The sequence below is a fragment of the Natator depressus genome, chromosome 21 (assembly GCF_965152275.1).
Source record: "Natator depressus isolate rNatDep1 chromosome 21, rNatDep2.hap1, whole genome shotgun sequence".
NCBI lineage: Eukaryota > Metazoa > Chordata > Testudines > Cheloniidae > Natator > Natator depressus.
Genome location: NC_134254.1, coordinates 16,036,589 through 16,058,705, shown reverse-complemented (window position 1 = coordinate 16,058,705; position 22,117 = coordinate 16,036,589). Strand labels below are relative to the sequence as shown.

At 44.8% G+C, this 22,117-nt stretch overlaps 1 protein-coding gene across 1 annotated transcript in view; it reads left to right on the top strand.

The window, feature by feature from the left end:
• The window catches only part of IGFN1 (immunoglobulin like and fibronectin type III domain containing 1), a 73,625-nt gene that overhangs the window by 30,205 nt on the left and 21,303 nt on the right, over positions 1–22,117 (top strand). The window contains exons 14-20 of the mRNA XM_074936485.1: positions 1,137–1,310; positions 2,244–2,372; positions 2,857–3,159; positions 6,662–6,750; positions 7,735–7,930; positions 8,646–8,945; positions 9,911–10,237. Coding sequence (XP_074792586.1) covers positions 1,137–1,310; positions 2,244–2,372; positions 2,857–3,159; positions 6,662–6,750; positions 7,735–7,930; positions 8,646–8,945; positions 9,911–10,237 — 1,518 coding nt within the window. The remainder of the gene's footprint in view (positions 1–1,136; positions 1,311–2,243; positions 2,373–2,856; positions 3,160–6,661; positions 6,751–7,734; positions 7,931–8,645; positions 8,946–9,910; positions 10,238–22,117) is intronic.

Sequence of the window (22,117 nt, the reverse complement as noted above, 5' to 3'; positions counted from 1 at the left end):
AGGGATTGAACTCACAACCCTGGGTTTAGCAGGCCAATGCTCAAACCACTGAGCTATCCCTCCCCCGCCATTTCCTTACGTACAGAACAGTCATTCTACTCTATAACGTCGCCGGTGGACCCAAATACTAGAGAGAGCTTTTAGCACAAACATGGAAGTACAAGCAGGGAAAACATTTAATTCATGTTGCCTGCCTTCCTCACATCCCCCCGTGCTGCCCTCTCTCTGTCCTTCCTTTTTATTCACCCCTTTAATCACATTTTGTGCCAAGATACTTTTAAAACAATTTTGTTGTATTAATGGCTGGTTGTTTTGCCGTCTGTCATGGGGTGGTCCCCTGAGAGTCTTTTCTAGCCATAGCAGCTGATCCCCATATCTCCCAGCTTTCTTAACCACCACTGTGGGCACAGCCTGCAGTGTTATTTATACAGTGTGCAGTCAGTAGTCAGCTTCCCCAACTTGCTTCTGGGGAAAAGACAGGGTATTAGTAGCACTCAGTCCTGCTTTTCTTCAGGCTCTCTACTCTTCTGCTTAGTACTTCCTTCCTGTCTGCTTACACAGGCCCAGCTGCTGGGGTCACTTCCACCCAATTAGCCCTTCAGTTGTATCTCTACTCAAGAAATTGGCACCGGCCTGTCTTTCAGTCAGGTCCCAATTAATGTACTGATGGGGATTGGAGTGACAGGGTGTTGAGTCAGCTCCTGACTCAGCACACACCTTGTTACGCCCTCCAATAATGGGTGGAGCGGAGGGAAATAGAAGCCAATCAAGACTCCTGTTTCCACCCTCAGGAACAATAATATCACAATGGCCTTCCCTCCCCGTAAGATTGGGCACATGCCTCCCTTTGGAGACTGTCAATGTCATTCTAAGCACTGGCAAGAGGGGCTCATTCATGAAAGACACATAATATCTTGACCCTTAGGAGTCTGGACATGCTCCCCCTCCAGGCTCCCAGCATGTAGCTGTCCTGGAGAGTAGAAGACTGAGTCATAGATCTCCCCTCTACCTTCAAAAGGTGTCTCATCTGAACACACATTTGGGGAATCCTGGAAGAAACAACCCTTGAGAACCCATTATTGTCATGTGATGGAAAAGAAATATCTGCTAATAACAAAGGGGTAATCTTTTCCTAGCTTTCCCTGGCCCCCCTGCTCCTCCTCAGATTGTCAGTGCCAACAAAGAGTCCATAACACTCTCCTGGGCAGCACCTCCCAAAACAGGCAATTCCAGAATCCTGGGGTATATCGTTGAGAAACGCAAGAAAGGCAGCAACATCTGGACACCTATCTCTGACCTGCCAATAACAGGTAAGCAGCTGAAAGCTTGGAACAGGCTGAAAGACTCTAAGAAGGCAAGAAGACTAGATGGCTCAAGGCGTAATGAGATGCTGACTCTTTCGTTTCTAGGTCACTGCTTCAAATATGATTTAGATTGGTAGTGACCAAAAGTTTTTACTGTCTGATGGATGTTGGGTGACTTCTGTGTGGTGACACAAATCAGTGATCTCAGTCCAGGTCCGAATTGATAGTACAAAAATCACAGTTGGCACCATTGTTGGGTATCTCAGCAGAATGCCCAAATATTGAATAAATCACTGAGGTGGGACTCTCTTCTTACCTCCAGAGGTGGTTCCTTTTCAGGTTGTGAATAAAAATCTGCTGCAGAAGAATGGAGAAATTTGCATTGTTGCTGCCTGGCTGTGCCGTTCTGTGCATAAACTGAGGGCCAGCAATCTGGCACCTTGCACTTCAGTTGTGGAAGTGCTTTCTTAGCTTATGGAGCTGGGACCTGGCCAAACGGGGGGACATTCCAGGGACAAGGAAGGAAAGGAGATGGAACTGATATCTCTGAAGGCTTCAAAATCATGTTCACCTATAGATGGCAATGATCTTTTCAGATCCACACAAGTTCTTCATATCTCCTGTATTAGAAGGGCTGCCATTGCAAAGAAAGCATTATTTACTCTTTCTCTTACTTCCTCAGTATCTCAAATGGCATTTAATTTGAAAGGGAGGAAGGAGTACAATGGGAGAGACTTGTGCTAATGGTGGGGAAGGACAGGAGAAAAAGGGACAGCATTTCGGTACTCCATATGTGTTCCTCTAGGCAGGAGAGTGGTATACTGTGCAATTCCATGTGGTATAATTAATGTACAGAACTATTGTCCCAATATATCCTACTGAGGGGACTGCAGATCTGAGCCTGAGCTCACTGAGGAACCTTATCTTTTCCTTCCACAGACAGGAAGTGGATGGTGACATATCTGAAGGAGGGACTGCAGTATGAATTCCGCGTGGCTGCTATCAATGCTGCAGGGACAGGCGAGGCCAGTGCGCCGTCCGATCCTCTCTTTGCTCGAGATCCCATGAGTAAGTGGGTTGTCCACTTGTCCCATTGGGTGTGGGATGCAGAGAGAGGGATGAATCTGGGGAAGTATGTGAATCCAGGAAGCAATGTGTATTAAGTATTTTAAAATGTATGTGTGGGAGAATAAAATACTTGAATAATATTAAAAAATCAGGAATTCACTGCAGGGAGTAGGATGGTATTCTCAATATGCTGGGGAGGGTGATGTGGTGCTGGCCCCACAACGTGCTGCAGGGGTTGTGGGTGAGATTCCCCTGTGCTGCATGGAACATGGAGTGGGCTTCCCAGCATGTTGCAGAGGGGCTGGGAGCAGGATTCCTAGTACAATTCAGAGGGATGGGGACAGACTCCCAGTATGCTACAGGGAGCCTGACTGAATGGATACCCAGTGCAAGCGTGTTGGGGATGGATTATCCAGTGCACTGAATGAGGGGTGGGGGCAGGAATCCTAGGACAATGAAGTCTAAATAAACTTTCCCTTCCCAGAGCCTCCTGGTAGAGTGAGGGACCTTAAGGTGACCAATACTGACTACACCAGCATCACTCTGGCATGGATGAAACCCGATTCAAAGGAAGGGGGGCCTGCCAAGGGCTACAAGGTGGAGAAGAAATCCTCTGACAGCCTCAAGTGGACCCATTGTAACACTGTCCCCATAGGGTTGACAACCTGTACAGTTAAAGGTCTGCAAGCCAGAGAGATGTACTTCCTCCGCGTGAGGGCCATCAATGAGGGAGGCCTAGGGGAAGCCATAGCACTGGACACTTGCATCCAAGCCATGCCTCCCATTGGTGAGTCAAATGTGCTGCCCCTGAAAAGGTGTCATAGTCCTACAGGTACAAATCATGGGCTCTCCATCCAAAGGCAGCTTTCACTTTGCTGGAGATTCAAATTGAACCTTGAGCTGGAACAACTCAATCTGTGGATTGTGGGGTACAGGAGCCTGTTATAGATGATTATCTCAGGCTGTAGATGGAGGACACAGATAATTTAGCTCCTATATTCCTTATTGAATCAGGAAAATTGAGGGTTCAGTTTGAGATGACCACAGGTCACATTGGAGGCTCACTGTGATTCTAGCATCTCAAATGTTATCTCTTTTCAGATACGTAGGATATGTCTACAGGAGAAATTCTACAGCAGCACAGATGCAGAACTACCGCTGCACCACCGTAGTGTAGACCAGTGCTTCTCAAACTAGGGCCGCCGCTTGTTCAGGGAAAGCCCCTGGCGGGCCGGGCCGGTTTTTTTACCTGCTGCTTCCGCAGGTTCGGCTGATCGGCAGTTCGCCGCTCCAGGCCAATGGGGGCTGCAGGAAGGGCGGCTAGCACATCCCTCGGCCCGCACCGCTTCCCGCAGCCCCCTTTGGCCTGGAGTGGTGAACCGCAGCCACTGCAAGCCGTGATCGGCCGAACCTGCGGACGCAGCAGGTAAACAAACCAGCCCAGCCCACCAGGGGCTTTCCCTGAACAAGCGGGGCCCTAGTTTGAGAACCACTGGTGTAGACTACAGTGACGGAAGGGGTTCTTCCATTGCTGTAGTAAACCAATCTCTCCGAGAGGTGGACAAAAGAATTCTCCCATTGACCTAGCAGTGTCTACACCGGAGCTTAGGTTGGCTTAATTACATTGCACAGGGCGTGACATTTTTCATCTTGTGTTCAGCATTGGTCAAACGTATTACGGAGGTTTTTCACCTTTATCTGAGGCATCAACCATTGGCCACTGCCAAAGCAGGGATATCAAATCAGATGGACCAGTGACTTGATCTCATATGCCAGATCCCATGTTCATTCCAGTTTTTAGCCTGATGCTGGGAAACTTTCAATAAAAGGGTCACATTTTTTGTAACATCCTTGCCAGTCAGCCAGATATAGGTTGCACTTTCAGTTGTCTGTTATTAAGAGACTGGATCTGCCATACACTCAGAGCCTTTAAAAGAAAAAAACCCAAACAAATGGAGAAGTTTTTATATATTTTTTAATGAGGGAGCGTGATCCGATCTAGGACACTGAGCTGGGAGCCAGAAGACGTGGGCTCTTTTTCCATCTGTGCCATTGACCTGCTGTAAATCATTTCAGTTCTTTGTGTCTCTCTTTCCCCTCCCATCCTTTGGCTGACTTGTCTCTACAGCAAGCTCTTAGGGGCAGGGTCTATGTGTATGTGCAGCACCTAGCACAATGAAGCCTCGGTCTCAGTTGTACCTCTACAATATAAAATAATGGCCCAGATAAAAAGGGAGGTGAGGGGTTTCACTCTTGACATAATGGACTAAAGCTCTTCAAAATGATTCTGTGACTCAGCCTAATATCCTAATGCATTGTTGTTGGATAGAGTGTGGCCCCTGTGCCACACACTAGGAGATAGGGCAAAAGTGGGTCTATACTTAAGGCTATTTCTCTCCCTCCTGCTGCAGAGACAGCAATGGGGTTTCACGCTCAGGAGGGTAGCAAACAATATAAACAGTGAATTTCACTCTTTTTCTGTTCATAAATTATCGGCAAACTGGCTTTGATTTTGTATGAACTTGTTTGCTGTTTGAAATTATTCAACAATGGTTTCTGTGAACATGCTTCAGCCCACGGGTCACTCAGAACTTGGTTGCTGTGGCTGTCGCTTTGACTATTCACTGTTTCTAATGCACTATTTGCACTGTGTTCTAGGATATCCAGGTTGCATGATATCGTTTTAGCTGACTGGATGACTCCCAAGCCCTCAAAGAGCTGTCCAGATGAATACTCCTGAAGTCAATGCTCTTGTGAACAGACATAGGAACAAGTGTTCACACCACTTTCCTTTTCCACAAGCATTACTGTGAAGAAAAGTTCATTTGCATGATTGTGAAAAGCGAGTCAGAGGGGTCACAGATGCTGTTGAGGAGATTTCATGGTTTCTATTCAAACATTTGTGAATACCTTTTTTGCAGTATTTCCCTCTTAGAATATCATAGAATATCAGGATTCGAAGGGACCTCAGGAGGTCATCTAGTCCAACCCCTTGCTCAAAGCAGGACCAATCCCCAACTAAATCATCCCAGCCAGGGCTTTGTCAAGCCTGACCTTAAAAACTTCTAAGGAAGGAGATTCCACCACCTCCCTAGGTAACACATTCCAGTGTTTCACCACCCTCCTAGTGAAAATTTTTTTCCTAATATCCAACCTAAACCTCCCCCACTGCAACTTGAGACCATTACTCCTCGTTCTGGCATCTACTACCACTGAGAACAGTCTAGATCCATCCTCTTTGGAACCCCCTTTCAGGTAGTTGAAAGTAGCTATCAAATCCCCCCTCATTCTTCTCTTTTGCAGACTAAACAATCCCCGTTCCCTCAGCCTCTCCTCATAAGTCATGTGTTCCAGTCCCCTAATCATTTTTGTTGCCTTCCGCTGGGCATTTCCAATTTTTCCACATCCTTCTTGTAGTGTGGGGGCCCAAAACTGGACACAGTACTCCAGATGAGGCCTCACCAATGTCGAATAGAGGGGAACGATCACGTCTCTCAATCTGCTGGCAATGCCCCTACTTATACAGCCCAAAATGCCATTGGTCTTCTTGGCAACAAGGGCACACTGTTGACTCATATCCAGCTTCTCGTCCACTGTAACCCCTAGGTCCTCTTCTGCAGAACTGCTGCTGAGCCATTCGGTCCCTAGTCTGTAGCAGTGTATGAGATTTTCCGTCCTAAGTGCAGGACTCTGCACTTGTCCTTGTTGAACCTCATCAGATTTCTTTTGGCCCAATCCTCTAATTTGCCTAGGGCCCTCTGTATCCTATCCCTACCCTCCAGTGTATCTACCTCTCCTCCCAGTTTAGTGTCATCTGCAAACTTGCTGAGGGTGCAATCCACACCATCCTCCAGATCATTCACAAAGATATTGAACAAAACCGGCCCGAGGACCGACACTTGGGGCACTCCACTTGATACCGGCTGCCAACTAGACAAGGAGCCATTGATCGTTACCTGTTGAGCCCAACAATCTAGCCAGCTTTCTATTCACTTTATAGTCCATTCATCCAGCCCATACTTCTTTAACTTGCTGGCAATATCCTAATCTTAAGTCATCAACACTCTGTAAATACAGAAAGATGATGCTCAGCGAGTGCTCTGGCACTTCTCACTCCGTGAAAGAGCTCCATTGACTTAATACTGCCAGAGATATGTCAGGCAGCCAGCCGGAGGAGAGAACTTTAGCACACTGGACATGCTATTTTGAGTGTATTTGAGTTAAAATCTGTCAGCGACCTTGTAACAAGATGCAGCTTTTAATTGTGTTCACTGTTTTTTGCATTCCAGTTAGTCCCAAGTTCCTAAGAGATGACACTATGAAAAACTTTATGATTATAAAAGCGGGAAGTTGTATCCGAGTGCACACGCCCTTTGAAGTAAGCATTGAAGCATGTTTGTAAGGAGTCCTCCATATGATTCCATGTTGTAAAAATAACGACAATAACTGAGGTTCTGTTCTTCATTCTGCTGCAGAATTTTCACATGACCTTGGGCAAGTCATCTAATTGGTTTGCACCTCGTATACGTTCCCCATGTGTACAATCAGGATAGTAATGGTTCTCTTCATGGGGGAGGGGAGTTGTGAAGTTCAGATAATTCATTAAGGTGTGTAAAGTAAAGCACTTTAAACTCTTGATGATGGAAGGCACCAAAGAAGTGTAAAATATTAGCACCAACTTCTCAGATTTTGATGTGTCAACTAATCACTCCCCGCACCCATCCCTTGCTTTCCTTGTGAGGACTGAAGGTAGGAGAATTGACAATGTCCTGCTGAGCATGTTCATCAAACTAAACAGCAAGAGCAGTGGTGCACCTTGATTGTATCATGTGAAAGGCACAGGTTTGATTCAAAGATCTAGCCTCTTACTCTTGCAGGTTGGCAAAGGCTGGGAGCATTATGGGTGAGATCTGGTGTTTGGTCCCTACTGAAGAGAAGGGGAGAAAACCTTCTGGCTGATCTCAAGGTGGCATTGATGAGCAATACAGGGAGCCACGTCCAGTTCCCCTAGGCTGACAGAAAGTCACTGCAGTGTGACATCAGGAGGGAGGGGGACCGGAAGGAAAAATGGAACAATCATCCAGACAGGAGTCTTCTTCCCCCCAAAAAGCAGCAGATGCTTTTAATAGGGCTACTCTTGCCTATCTGTCAACTACAACTTCTGAGCTAATAAATATTTTCTGACTTAGTTATATTGAAACAGCTTAGGGCAACACACCCTTTGTTGGCCATGGTTCCGGGGCAAAGAAACAAGTTACAGCTAAGGAAACACTTGAGGACAAAGCAAGGAAGCTATAGGTACACAGGATATAAATACAAAAGAAAAGCAGATTGACTTATAATTGGTGTTTATCTTTAATAGGCATCCCCAACTCCAGAGGTGACTTGGCTAAAGGATGGGCTTCCTCTACCCAGCAGGGCCATAGTGAGCACCAGAGATGGCCTCAGCCAACTCTTGATTCCATCAGCTGAGTTTTCTGACAGTGGGCTCTATACCATCATACTCCAAAACGAGTGGGGAAAAAAAGAATCCTTCAGCTTCCAAGTCCAAGTCGCAGGTAACATGCATAGCAGGTTTGGTCGAGAATAAAATCCTAAGGGAGAGGTTCCAGCCCATGACTGAGTAGAGGACTGTGAGTTTTGATGGGGTTAAGCACTGTGGACAAGGAAAGGGCTAGATAATGCAGTCTTTCATGAGATGACAGTCCAAAAACCAGGTGGTTTAGTCTAGGGCAGGGCTACAGAATACTGGCATCCATTGATTAAATTACAATCCAAGACCCAGCCAGGTACCACCAACAGAGACACAGCCGTATTCTGTGAGAGGACTAGGATAGTACAAGCTATCAGAGGGCCAACTTATACAGTCCATAATACAGCCAGGTGTCTCAGTCCATGACAGGGCTCTGTGAATGTCAGTTAGCAAATAGAACAAAGTACCTGTGTCCAACCATAAGAACTCTATAGCCCTGTCAACTGCTTCACTTCCAGTTTATAAAAACACAGCTGTATCAGCTATCTAATAGAAGAGAAAGAGAGGTATCTCTAATACCAGTCCAGTAATGCTGAATTTCCCTAATCCAGATGGGAGGACCTGTATATTTGGAGCAAAGGGATCAGAGTTCATTTCCCACTAATGACCATCAAGTTTAGCTGGCCACAATGCTCAAAATATCTGATCTCCATGAAGTTTATGGGGTTGCAGAATTGTTATAACATCTTAAACTTACCACTTTCTCTACTCCCTCCATACTATTTGTCTTCACTTTGCAGCTATCCCAGAGTCCCCTGGCCCTATTCTTCTGCAAGAGAAAGTCCTTAATACAGTGACAGTGATCTGGGAGCCCTCGCCGACAGAGAAGTGGGAAAGTAACCTGTACTATGTGGTCATGAAACGTGACTCCAACAAGGGCTCATGGCAAGTGGTGGCTGACCTGATCTACAACAACAAGTTTACCATCACCAAACTTATCCCTGGCCGCGGGTATTATTTTAGGGTTGTGGCCAAAAATTATATGGGAACCAGTGATCCATCTGAAACCGTGCAGCCCTGGATCATGCAAAAGGAAAAGGGTAAAAAGGCTTTTTAAAAAAAAATCTATCAGTGCACCTGTGTTGTTGGGTCTCAGTCAAACTATCCCATTTATAAATCTTTGTCAGTGTGTCCCAGTCCCCATATGTATGCTGTCTGCCCAGATGAGAGCCCATTGACATATCCCCAAGAAATACTGTTGGGCAAGGAAAGAGGTCCCCTGCTGGACATGAATGTTTACAGATCAGTGGGAACAGTGAAGCTGGGCTTCTCCATTCCCACCAATATACTGGCTCATATTACTTATATGGGTAAGAGCTTCCAAGAGAATTAATTCCTAGCAAACTCTGAAATTAGGTGAGTTCTACAGAAGCCAAGGGCTATGACCTGAATGGTGAGGACTTGGTAATTTTAAGAAGGAGCCACAGAATCCAATCTGCAGGAGTTGAGGACCCAACCCCATTTGGGAAGGACCAGGTGACCTGCAGGAGCTAGACTGGTACTGTGTAATCCTCATGACCTGTAGAAGGATCCATGGCCTTGTCCATATGCCAAAGACCTAGTGATCCCCTCCAGATTCCTGACTGGGACTTCGGAAAACTTAAGAGGAAACTACCTGTAGAGAATACAGCTCAGGCTTTATACTGCGCCTATTGCATTCTAGACGAGGACTTTTGGGTACTGCATGCAGCACAGACTGGATCAACAAAGCTTTTAGTTCTGTCCCCTTTTATTGAGTCTCAATGCTTGGATTAAAGGAACTCCCAGTAACAGTAACTGGGTTCATAATACGCAGAGAGAGCCAGGGCCTTACACATATGGCCACTGCATGGCAACTCACAGAAGGAGCCATGAACGCTCTCCTGACCTAGGGAGCCAGGCCCTGTCAATTTTGCAGGGCGGATGCCAAATGCAATTATTAAGTGTTATGGGTGGAGGATGCTTCTGCACCCAGCCTTTAAGTCCCCTGGAGCAGTCGCTGAGTGTGTATTTATGTCTCTTATAGATGAGTTTAAAGTCAGACTACCCAAATACAGGAGGGTGAATCAAAATATGCCTCCAAGATTCCTCCTCCAATTGAAGCCCCATGTAGTGACCACAGCATTTGATTGTCACATGAGCTGTGCAGTGAGTGGCTACCCAAAACCTAAGATCACCTGGTACAAGGATGGCAGGGATCTCTCAGAAGACCACACCTTCTTCAGTACAAATGACTTTGGTGTCTGCTGCCTGGTGATCCCAGGTGTCACGAAGAGAGATGAAGGAGAGTACAAGGTGGAAGCCACCAATGAATTGGGCCATGTGGTCAGCAAAGCCATGCTTATCATAAAAGGTAAAGTGATCTTGGTCAAGTCTCTTAGTCTGCCTGCCTCAGTCTGCATCTGTCAAATTGGAGATAATGCCTCACAGAGAGGTTGTGAGAATAAACACGTTACAGATTGGGAAGAACTCAGATACTGTGGCGATGGGGCCAAATAAGTGCTATAGAAAGGCAAATTTGGAATCTACTGAAGGATGGTCCGTATTCAGATGGGAGACTCCAAGAAAAAACCAGGTGCCACAGGGAGCAGAGTGGTGGGCTCAGCAGGGTGCACACTCACTCTGTGCTGATCCCAATGCCCCAGTGCCGTGCTAGAGGGCCTGTGATGCTGGAGATGCAGCCATCAGATGAGAGAGAAAACCAGGGTCCTGACTGCTCATAGTTATTAGAGATCCCAGAGCACTTATTGGGTCTAGTGCGTGGATGATGGTAGCAGGCTGTGATATGCCGGAGGTCAGACTAGATGATCTGGTGGTCCCTTCTGACCCTATGGATGGCTCCTGGAACATCATCTTCTGTGTACCACCCATGTGTGTGATGTAAGATAGCATTTCATTGCCACCAGGGCATCTTGCAAATGGCTACCATGGGGCATTATTTGCCAGTTCAGTACAACTTTATATTGGGTAGTGTTTACCCAGAATGCTTTACAGAGTTCAATTATAAATCTACAAAGACCAAGAGTGACAGAGGGAAATAGAAAATAAGAAACAGAGGCAGAGGAGAGAGGCTTTCAGCTGAGACTGGAAAATAGATGGAGAGTCATAGATTTCAAGGCTAGAAATGGCCATCATGATTATCTAATCTGATCTCTTGCATAACACAGGTCATTACACAGTCACTGATGCCTGTATCGAGCCAATAACTTCTGCCTGGGCTATCATCTCCTCCATAAACTTATCAAGCTTTGTCTTGAAGCCAGATATGTCTTTTGCCCCCACTGCTTCCCTTGGAAGGCTGTTCCAGAACTTCACTCCTCTGATGGTTAGAAACCTTCATCTAATTTCAAGTCTAAATTTCCTGATGGCCAGTTTATATCCATTTGTTCCTGTGTCCACATTGGTACTGAGCTTAAATAATTCTTTTCCCTCCACGGTATTTATCCCTCTGATATATTTCTAGAGAGCAATCATATCTCCTCTCGGCCTTCTTTTAGTTAGGCTAAACAAGCCAAGCTCATTGAGTGTCCTTTCATAAGACAGGTTTTCCATTCCTCGGATCATCCTAGTAGCCCTTCTCTGTACCTGTTCCAGTTTGAATTCATCCTTCTTAAACATGGGAGATCAGAACTGCACACAGTATTCCAGGTGAGGTCTCACGAGTGCCTTGCATAACGGTACTAACACCTCCTTATCTCTACTGGAAATACCTCGCCTGATGCATCCCAAGACCGCATTAGCTTTTTTCACGGCCACATCACATTGGCGGCTCATAGTCATCCTGTGATCAACCAATACTCTGAGGTCCTTCTCCTCCTCTGTTACTTCCAAGTAATGCGTCCCCAGTTTATAACAGAAATTCTTGTTATTAATCCCTAAATGCATGACCTTGCACTTTTCATTGTTAAATTTCATCCTATTACTATTACTCCAGTTTACATGGTCATCCAGATCTTCCTGTATGATATCCCGGTCCTTCTCTGCATTGGCAATACCTCCCAGCTTTGTGTCATCTGCAAACTTTATTAGCACATTCCCGCTTTTTGTGCCAAGGTCAGTAATAAAAAGATTAAATAAGATTGGTCCCAAAACCGATCCCTGAGGAACTCCACTAGTAACCTCCTTCCAGTCTGACAGTTCACCTGTCAGTGTGACCCGCTGTAGTCTCCCCTTTAACCAGTTCCTTATCCACCTTTCAATTTTCATATTGACCCCCATCTTTTCCAATTTATCTAATAATTTTCCATGTGGAACTGTATCAAATGCCTTACTGAAATCGAGGTAAATTAGATCCACTGTGTTCCCTTTGTCTAAAAAATCTGTTACCTTCTCAAAGAAGGAGATCAGGTTGGTTTGACATGATCTACCTTTTGTAAAGCCATGTTGTATTTTGTCCCAATTACCATTGACGTCAATGTCCTTAACTACTTTCTCCTTCAAAATTTTTTCCAAGATCTTGCATACTACAGATGTCAAACTAACAGGCCTGTAGTTACCCGGATCGCTTTTTTTACCTTTCTTAAGAATAGGAACTATGTGAGCAATTCTCCAGTCATACGGTACAACCCCTGAGTTTACAGATTCATTAAAAATTCTTGCTAACGGGCTTGCAATTTCATGTGCCAGTTCCTTTAATATTCTTGGATGAAGATTATCTGGGCCCCCCGATTTAGTCCCATTAAACTGTTGGAGTTTGGCTTCTATCTCGGAAGTCGTAATATCTACCTCCATGTCCTCATTCCCATTTGTCGTCCTACCATTATCCCTAAGCTCCTCATTAGCCTTGTTAAAGACTCAGGCAAAGTATTTGTTTAGATATTGGGCTGTGCCTAGATTATCTTTAATCTCCACTCCATCCTCAGTGTTAAGCGGTTCCACTTCTTTCTTTTCTTCTTATTTATATGGCTATAGAACCTTTTACTATTGCTTTTAATTCCCTTTGCAAGGTCCTTCTCACTTTATCCCTATATGTTCTGACCTCAGTAAGATAGCTAATCCCTCCCATCTTCCACTCCTTGTAGGCTTTCTGCTTTTTCTTAATCACCTCTCTGAGATGCTTGCTCATCCAGCTTGGTCTACCACTCCTGCCTATGATTTTTTCCCCCTTTTCTTGGGATGCAGGCTTCTGATAGTTTCTGCAACTTTGACTTGAAGTAATTCCAGGCCTCCTCCACCTTTAGATCCACAAGTTTTTCAGTCCAATCCACTTCCCTAACTAATTTCCTTAATTTTTTAAGGTTAGCCTTTTTGAAATCAAAAACCCCCGTCACATCTATTTTTGTTTATCCTTCCATTTAGTTTGAACTGAATTAGCTCATGATCGCTTGAACCAAGGTTGTCCCTTATAATCATTTCTTCTATGAGGTCCTCACTGCTCACCAAAACCAAATCTAAAATGGCATCCCCTCTTCTCGGTTCAGCAACTACTTGGTGAAGGAATCCATCAGCTATCATATCCAGGAAAATCTGAGCCCTATTATTGTTACCAGCACTTGTCCTCCAGTCTATATCTGGGAAGTTAAAGGTTTCAGAGTAGCAGCCATGTTAGTCTGTATTCGCAAAAAGAAAAGGAGTACTTGTGGCACGTTAGAGACTAACAAATTTATTTGAGCATAAGCTTTCGTGAGCACGAAAGCTTATGCTCAAATAAATTTGTTAGTCTCTAAGGTGCCACAAGTACTCCTTTTCTTTTTGGGAAGTTAAAGTCTCCCATGATCATACAATTCCCATTAGTATTTACTTCTTTAAAAACATTAAAGAGGTTTCTATCCATATCCACATCAGATCCTGGCTGTTTATAGCACACCCCAAGCACTATCCCAGGGGAGGCTCTAGTAGCTTTCTTCCCCAATGTGATTTTTATCCATTCCATCACTTCTTATTTCTTTACAGTCTACCTCATCATTGATATACAATGCTACTCCACCACCTTTGCCTTTATTTCTGTCTTTCCTAAACAGCACATCCCCTTCAATACCCGTACTCCAGTCATGACGACTATTCCACCATGTTTCTGTTATCCCTATAATATCTGGTTTTACTTCCTGCATCAGTAGCTCTAGTTCCTCCATTTTGTTACCTAGGCTCCTCGCATTAGTGTACAAACATCTTAATTTTTGCTGTTTGGCTTCGCTCACATTCTTTAACCGATTGGGCACAGGCATTCTACCACCAATATTACCTATTAGATTGGTATGTACACTGCCCTTCCACCTTATGTCCATTCTCCTACCCATGGCTGTATCCTTTCTTACTTCGTTTTCTTCCCTCTCAAAGAGAAAAACTGGCGTGGAGATTACCTGGACATCTCCCAACCTGCTCCCCTGAATTCCTAGTTTAAAGCTCTCTTGATCAGTTGTGCCATCCTCCATCCTAGAAGTCTGTTTCCCTCCTTACTCAGGTGAAGTCATCCCGAGAGAACAGTCCTCTGTCCATGAATGCTTCCCAGTGGCCATACATCCCAAAGCCCTCTTTATAGCACCACTGCCTGAGCCATCTGTTGAGCATCATAATCTTGTCACACCTTTGTTGCCCTTCTCTAGGAACAGGCAGAATCCCACTGAAGATCACCTGAGCCTCGATTTCCTTTAGCATCTTCCCCAGCCTGGCACAATCTCCCTTGATACGTTGCAGTAAGAATCTAGCGGTATCATATGTTCCCACATGAAGGATAATCAATAGATTCTTTCCCGCTCCCATTAGGATCCTCTTCAGCCTCAAGTCCATATCCCGTATCTTAGCACCCGGCAGACAGCACACCCTTCTGTTCTCTGGATCAGCTCTTGTTACAGGCCTGTCTATTCTTCTCAGTAATGAGTCCCCAATCACGTAGACCTGCCTTTTCCTGGCAATGGTGCAATTCTCCAGTCTATCCCCTGTTCCATCTGGCCGCAAGTCCTCTCGGTTTCTATTGTCCCTTGCAGTCCTCTGCAACACATCCCGTATCCTCCTGGGGCTCATATTTGGTGTTATCTCCAATGACTCTTGCCCTCTTCCAATAGGACTATCTGCTCTTCTCTTCTTCCTTGGTCTCTCACTTTTAGTGACCACCTGCTGTGCCTCTTCTTCATTTTCCAACTCCGTAAACCTTTTCCTGAGCTCTTTCTCCTTCACTGCCCCGTCTTTTCCTCTGCCTGGTTCTCTTAGTCACATGCTTTCACTGTCCACTTTCCTCACCCAGCAGTATCCCCTCAGAGTTCTTCGGTCCTGCTTCCATCTGCAAATCTGAGCTTTTCCCTTCAGCCTCATGTCTTTGCTCCATCATCCGCGCAAACCCCCTTCTAAACTCAACTAGTCTCCCCACCTGCATCTCCAGTCCTCAGATCTTTTCTTCCATCAGCTCTATCAGGCGGCACTTCATGCAGATGAAACTCTTTTCAGGATCATGTACATGCCGCAGCTTCTACATCCAGTCATCTTCATTGTGTCTTCCACTGCTTTGGTCACTACCACCGCTGCCTCTGTATCTGTCATAGCCTTCCCACCTAAGTCCTGTTAGTCCGGGAAACACAAACCAAACCAAAACACCACCACCCACAGCAACACAAACCCCCAGTGAGCACCAAAACACCACACCACACCACACCCCCCCTTCACTAGCCTACCTGTTCCTTTGCCTGGCTCTTAGTCTTCCCCCCAAACTTCCCCGTTTCCAGCTCTGTTTGCTGGCTCCTAGGCTGCTGCAGCTGTCTGTGCCGCTGCCTGACTGGCTGGTTACCTTTATAGGACCCCTAGTCAGAGAAGCTCCGCCCCCTACCAGCCTCTATAAAAACCAATACAGCTGGCAGAAGCTGCAGGAGAGAAGACTCTTGCACCAGCCATAGTGAGAGTGGCTGAAGCAATAGGGAGAAAGCTGGGTCTAGATGGACAAAGAAAATGAGAAGGTGAGTACAGAGGGGGAAGGACATGAGCTAGGCTGGAGTGAGTTCCTCACGGGGATAATTCAGGATCCAGATCAGAAATGAAAGAAAGCCTGTGGAGTTGTTTGAGAATGAGTGTGATGGAGCAGGGACTCTGTATGGGTAAGAAAAGGAAGGCACCAGCATTCAGCACACATTACTCAGTTTCTAACTCAGTGTGCACTCAGGCAGAGCTCTTACTGAAATCAGTGACTAAAGAATGAATGAATGGACCTCTGGATCTGGCCCACTGGGAATAATTACTCATGGTACCATGACATGATTCAACAACTCACAACAGGCATGAAATTAACCCAAGTCATTCTTGCAGATTGGAAGAGCCATGCATAAATTTAGGCCAAGTGCCCTGGTCACAGAACAGATTAGTCTCTCAAGAGACTCTTCACCTCCAGAAATCTCTAGAGAGACACTTTTGTTTTACTTCTGCAAAGCATATTCAGCATCTCAGCCACAATATTTGTACTCCACAAAATAAAATAAGAAACTTTTGAGGCTAGAGTGATCCTGGGGAAAATCATTGGATTTTCTACCTGCTTCTAACACTTATACAGCCTTTAGGTTACTTGCATCAGTCACAGAGAAATCCTGGGCTGGGAAAGCCTTCTAAGTTCCAATCTTGTCTGTATGGACAGACTGACCAATTCCTCTCTGGTGCAACTCCACTGATTTACAGCAGAGATTAAGTTGGCCTGCTGTTACTTTTCACTCAGACACAGGTTTAAAGTACTAAAGTTGAATGAACAAGATCAAACGTCAAGGGAGCCCTTGAGCATACCCTACCTGTATTCCCAGAACATAGTTTGGTTCTCACAGAAAAATTATAGAACTGAAGAACTGGAGATGAGAAGATCAATTAGGTCACAACTAGGCCATGCCCCTAGGGGCTAGTGCATGGGTGTTCTCTACAGCATATTCTCCAGTTAATTATAATTGCCCCAAGTAGCTCTCCCACCACTTCCATTAGGAGACCATGCCACAGCCTAACACAGCTCACTCATATTCAGCCTAAACGTTCCCTTTGTTGATTTCATCCCGTTACTTCTACTTACATGCCTTTGTGACGCCCTAAGTAATGCCTCTTCCTCATTGGGTATGTCTACACTGTGCTAGCTTTGAGGGAGCTAGCTCACTAAAAATAGCAGTGAAGTCAGGGTGGCACTCGGAGAAACACAGGCTGGCTGCCCAAATACAAACCTGTCCCAGAGCCTGGGTCTGTACGTGAGCAGCTAGCCTGTACCAGCAGCCAGGCTGTTGCAACTACCCTGCTATTTTCAGCAAGCTAGCTTGATCACAGTTGAGAGGTACCAGAAAGAAGGCTGGAGAAGATCAAAGCCATCTCGGGTATGCCTACGTGTGATGCAGTCACACCTCCTGCTTGCAGTGTAGACATACACTGAGGAGCTTGTACCTTCTAATCATCATGTTTCCCCTTAGTCATAGTTTAGCCAATCTATATGTATTGGGTTAAATTAATGCCTGGTGCAATTCAAAACATCTCAGTGAGATTACACCAGGGAAGAATTGGTTCATTTGATAATGTAATCTTTCCTCATAAATCACTCCTTCCAGCCCCTTCAGTTGCTCTTCTCTGTATGCCTTCCAAACTGTCTCCATTCTAATATTGAAGACCCTCATGTTATCTCTCTCTCTCTCCTAGATCCCTCCTTCTAATGTGACCTGCTTGAGGACAGCTCTGCACAGCCATCCGAATTACAAAGCTTTTATGTAGAACAGTATCAAAAAGCTACAAATCTAGTTTGATAACGAGCTGACAGTCTCAGGTTGTCTCTTGTTTTCTGATCTGTTGGCTGCATCTTGAGCATTGTGCTGCATGTGTGTGGGAGAAAACAAAAGCTTTTAGAACAGCAAAATTTTTTCAGAATGGACATATGATTCTGTACAACAGCCCTCCAAAGGGGAGAAAGATGGCCTTCCAAAGCAAGGAGAAACATAAAGGACGCAGAAGGTGAATGTGGAGGGAGAACTGTAGGTAGGCAGAGTTGGCCAAGAGTGAACTTTTCATGGACACCACAGGCATGAGACATCATCCTGCAATGCCAAGAGGCCACTTCCACTTACTCCTGAACCGGGGCTGAGAAATCTCTTGGAAGCAGAAACTTTGCTGGGAAGCTCTTTGAAGCTGACCCGCTTGGATCTGGATTTCTGATTTCTTGTCTCACATGGTTTGGCATTGTTCTGTTCCCTTTAAAACCTCTGAAGAACTGGGGAACATGACTGTAAAGGTCATGGTGGGGTGAAAAGGTGGCATGTTCCTGGGTCCCTAGAGGAAGGGCTTCCAGGCTGGTGGGAGTTGCCCAGTGAGTTCTGTTCCTCCCTGAGGGGGCACATTGGTCCCACATTTGGCCTCTGGAGGGTTGAGGTGCGAGAAAGAAGGCTGGAGGAGATCAGCAGATGTTTTCGATGCAAAGCAGCAGGACTGGGACAGATTTCAATTTAGATTAATGCCAGTCATCCCATCCAGCGTGGAAAAGAAGTCATTAAAACCAGGATGAAATATTGAGATTTTAATAAAAAGGAAAGGAGTACTCGTGGCACCTTAGAGACAAACAAATTTATTTGAGCAAAAGCTTTCGTGATGCACACATCTGATGAAGTGAGTTGTAGCTCATGAAAGCTTATGCTCAAATAAATTTGTTCGTCTCTAAGGTGCCACGAGTACTCCTTTCCTTTTTGCGAATACAGACTAACACGGCTGCTACTCTGAAACCTGAGATTTTAATGTAATCCTTTGTCTCCTGGCAAACATCTAAGATGTAGATAGATATATTTTTTTTTTAGCCTGGTGTGTAACAAGCTACACCAGGCTTCCAAAAGTCCCCATTCAGCTAACAGCAATTCTGCATTTATCTTATTGTCTACGGAAGTTAAGTGTATTATGCTCTTTACCCTCCAGGCCGAAAACAGTATCTGTCTCCATAAAAACAAAACAGCCACAAAGTTGGCAGTCTCTACAGGCAAATAATAGCAGGGGGTGCTGTACGTCAGCATTAAGGTGCACTGGCAGAGGTAAGTGAGAGACCCAGACACGAGTAGCAACGATCAGGGTACATGGGTAGAGCCATGCTGCACTTCTCAGCACTATGCTCCTGTCCTCAGTGCTACTAACCAGGATGTAGTATATTTAATCCAACAAATTAATGTTGAAAATATAATTGCTCCCTGGCTCCCAATATCTCTACACTACCTTTGATACAGTGCAGTTAGATGGTTAAAACCTTGCATGAGAATCCACCTGAGTCCATTGAGTCTGCACTGGTTGAATGGTTTGGTCATTGAATGGAGGCTGAAGGACTGAAAGCGACAGTTTCTGCTGAAAGCCCAGAGAGAGCATCATAGACTCTGCTAAAGCTGTTGCTCGGTGACAGATTCATAGGAAGCAGGGCCGAGCCAAGAATCGGAAACTGGTGGCCATTGGATGCTCAGCCAGCCAAATGCTTGCATGGGGCTCATGTTATTGAAGTGTTTCCCCTCCCGTTAGGGCTTTCCTTGTGCGAACGATGTACAGAAATGGCAACGGTGGGTCAAAGTGAAATTAAATAATAAAAACCACATTGCGTAAGCGGGATTCTCTCTTCAAAATAAAAATAGCAGCTGGCTCCTGAACGTTGATTTCACATACTCTGCAACCACTTTTGTGTGTATGAATAATTCTCTCATACCTGCTGGGATTCCTGCCAAACTTTGATGGAACAACAGATCCATCTAGGTTTCTATAAGGTTGCCTATAACTGTAGTATCTGAGCACCTATGAGGCATTGGGAGAATGATGGATTGGAAAGTCTAATTTACATATGCTTATGCAAATTAGATACAGAGAAAATATAAGGTATACATACCCTCATGCTTCTCGGCATAAACCAGCCACCAACTGATGCAGTCAGGAAGAAATATCCCCTAGAGGCATGTTATTCCATACTTCTCCACTATGGGAATTCTTGTACCTTTCTTTGAAGTGGCTGGTACTAGCCACTGTCAGAGACAAAATATTGAATTAGGAGGGCCTCATATTTGATCCAGTCTGCCAATCCCTAAATTCCTGTATTTGTCCTTCTCATAGACAGAGAACTGAGAGATCATTAGAATGGTCTCCAAATTGCCTTCATGGTTTCTTCTTTGCCGGGGGAAGGACAGTCTACTTGAGCTTGATGCTTGTCTACCAATGTGTGCAGGCATAGAACAAAGACCTCAGTTAAGCAGCCACAGAGCTTAAGCAACAGCACTTGTAAAAGTACTGATGGTTGAGGTATCCTGGTAAAATAAGGGTGGCTTAGAGGAATCACAGAATATCAGGGTTGGAAGGGACCTCAGGAGGTCATCTAGTCCAACCCCCTACTCAAAGCAGGACCAATCCCCAACTAAACCATCCCAGCCAGGGCTTTGTCAAGCCGGGCCTTAAAGACCTCTAAGGACGGAGATTCCACCACCTCCCTAGGTAACGCATTCCCGTGCTTCACCAATCTCCTAGTGAAAAAGTTTTTCCTAATAAGCAGAACCTGTGAGATTCTAGCAGGTCTGACCTCAAACAAAGTAGAAAAAAACAGATTGCAGTTGTTAGACTGCATGAAAAAGATTAGACTGGAAATGTCTTTCATCTCCATTAGCATCGAATCAGAAAATGCATTTAAACGTCCTAATGTAAACACCAATGAAGTTCCCCTTCTCTCTTCAGGCATAATTCTCACAGCTGATACCTTGTGACCAGAGAGAGAAAGGTCTCTCCTCCCTCACACAACCTTTAATGTAATTAACCACACAACATCCCTGTGAGGGAGGGCAGTGCTATTATCCCCATTGTACAGATGGGCAACTGAGGCACAGAGAAGCTAAGTGACTTGCTCATGGTCACACAGGAAGTCTGTGGCAGAACAGGGACTTGAACCCAGGTCTCCAGCTAGTGTCCTAATCACTGGGCCATCCTTCCTCTTTGGGACTGAGGTTCCCAAACTATCCTCTGTCCTACGAAAACCTCAAACTTTTAGGGGATATGTTTGGTCCATTTGTACAAGGGCCTGGATCTATGTATTAAATACAGCAGGGTCCACATGCACATTCTTTATAGAGTAATCATTGGCCCGTGCCTCATCCAGCATGAGCAGCACCTTCAATGCTTCATTTCTTACATGAACAGACCAGATGGGAGGAAAGCTTGAGCACGACCCTTTCCAGACCACGGAACTGTAAAACAGGCTTAGTTACCAGACAAGCTTTAACATGCTCCTGAAGGAATACTGAACTGCGTAATGCTAATACCCTGCACTTACATAGCACTGTTCATCTGACTTGGACTTCAGAACATTTTGGAAAGGTGGGTATTATTCTCATCTCCATTTCACAGAGGATGAAACTGAGATGCGACTGGCCCAAATTCACACACGGAGTCAGTAGCACAGATAGGACAAGAACCCAGGAATCCTGACTTTGGGACCCTTTAATCTGTTTCTTGGAACCACAATGTAATGCTCAGAAGAAATAATAATAATAAACACACTATTTCTATCATTATCCAGTCGGAGTCTATAGAACTGGGATAAGATACTACTGACCTTTCTTAATGAAAGAGTGTGAGAGCTGCATTATAAAGGTCTAATTAAAAGGCTAAGTAATATTGCAGGTTAACTAAGGCAACTTTTGAAGATGATCTGTGAAGGGGAAAAATTGGCCTTGAGCCCATTTTCTGTTGCTTTATGGTGCACAAAGAAGGCCTGAAAGGGGTGGGTTCTTATTTCCTGTTCATTTTTACATAAGAAATTCACACGCTGTCCAGGCTTGAAAGCTCTATGACTGAAAAAAAAAAAAAGCATACCTGGTAATAAGATGAGAAAAAAGAGAGAAAGTTGAGCTGTTAAGAAAAGAGAGGATTTTTAATCAGACTGTTTAAAACTTTTTGGTTATTTGTGTTATTTAACTTCCTACTTGCATTCAATGACCAATTAACATTTTGGATAAAGGAAGCCTTTGATAAAAATCATCTCCATCTCCCTTCAATTAAAGTGTTAAGAGCTCATAATGAGCATCCTTCAGATCAAAGCCAGATTTGAATTACCTGAGGGCTTGTCTACATGAAAAAGTTTTGCCAGTTTAATTAAGGTGAGATTTAAAAGGATTAGTTAAACCGGTTCATATCCCTCACCGGGTGCTCTTATTTTGGTCTAAGAGCAGCTTATTTTGGTTTAGTTTGTTGCTTGGGAAGAGATTTAAATTAAACTGAAAAGTCAAAACTAATTTAAATTAAAATGGTGAAACTTCCCCATGCACGCAAGGCCTAATATTTCTAAGCTAAAATAACAAATTGG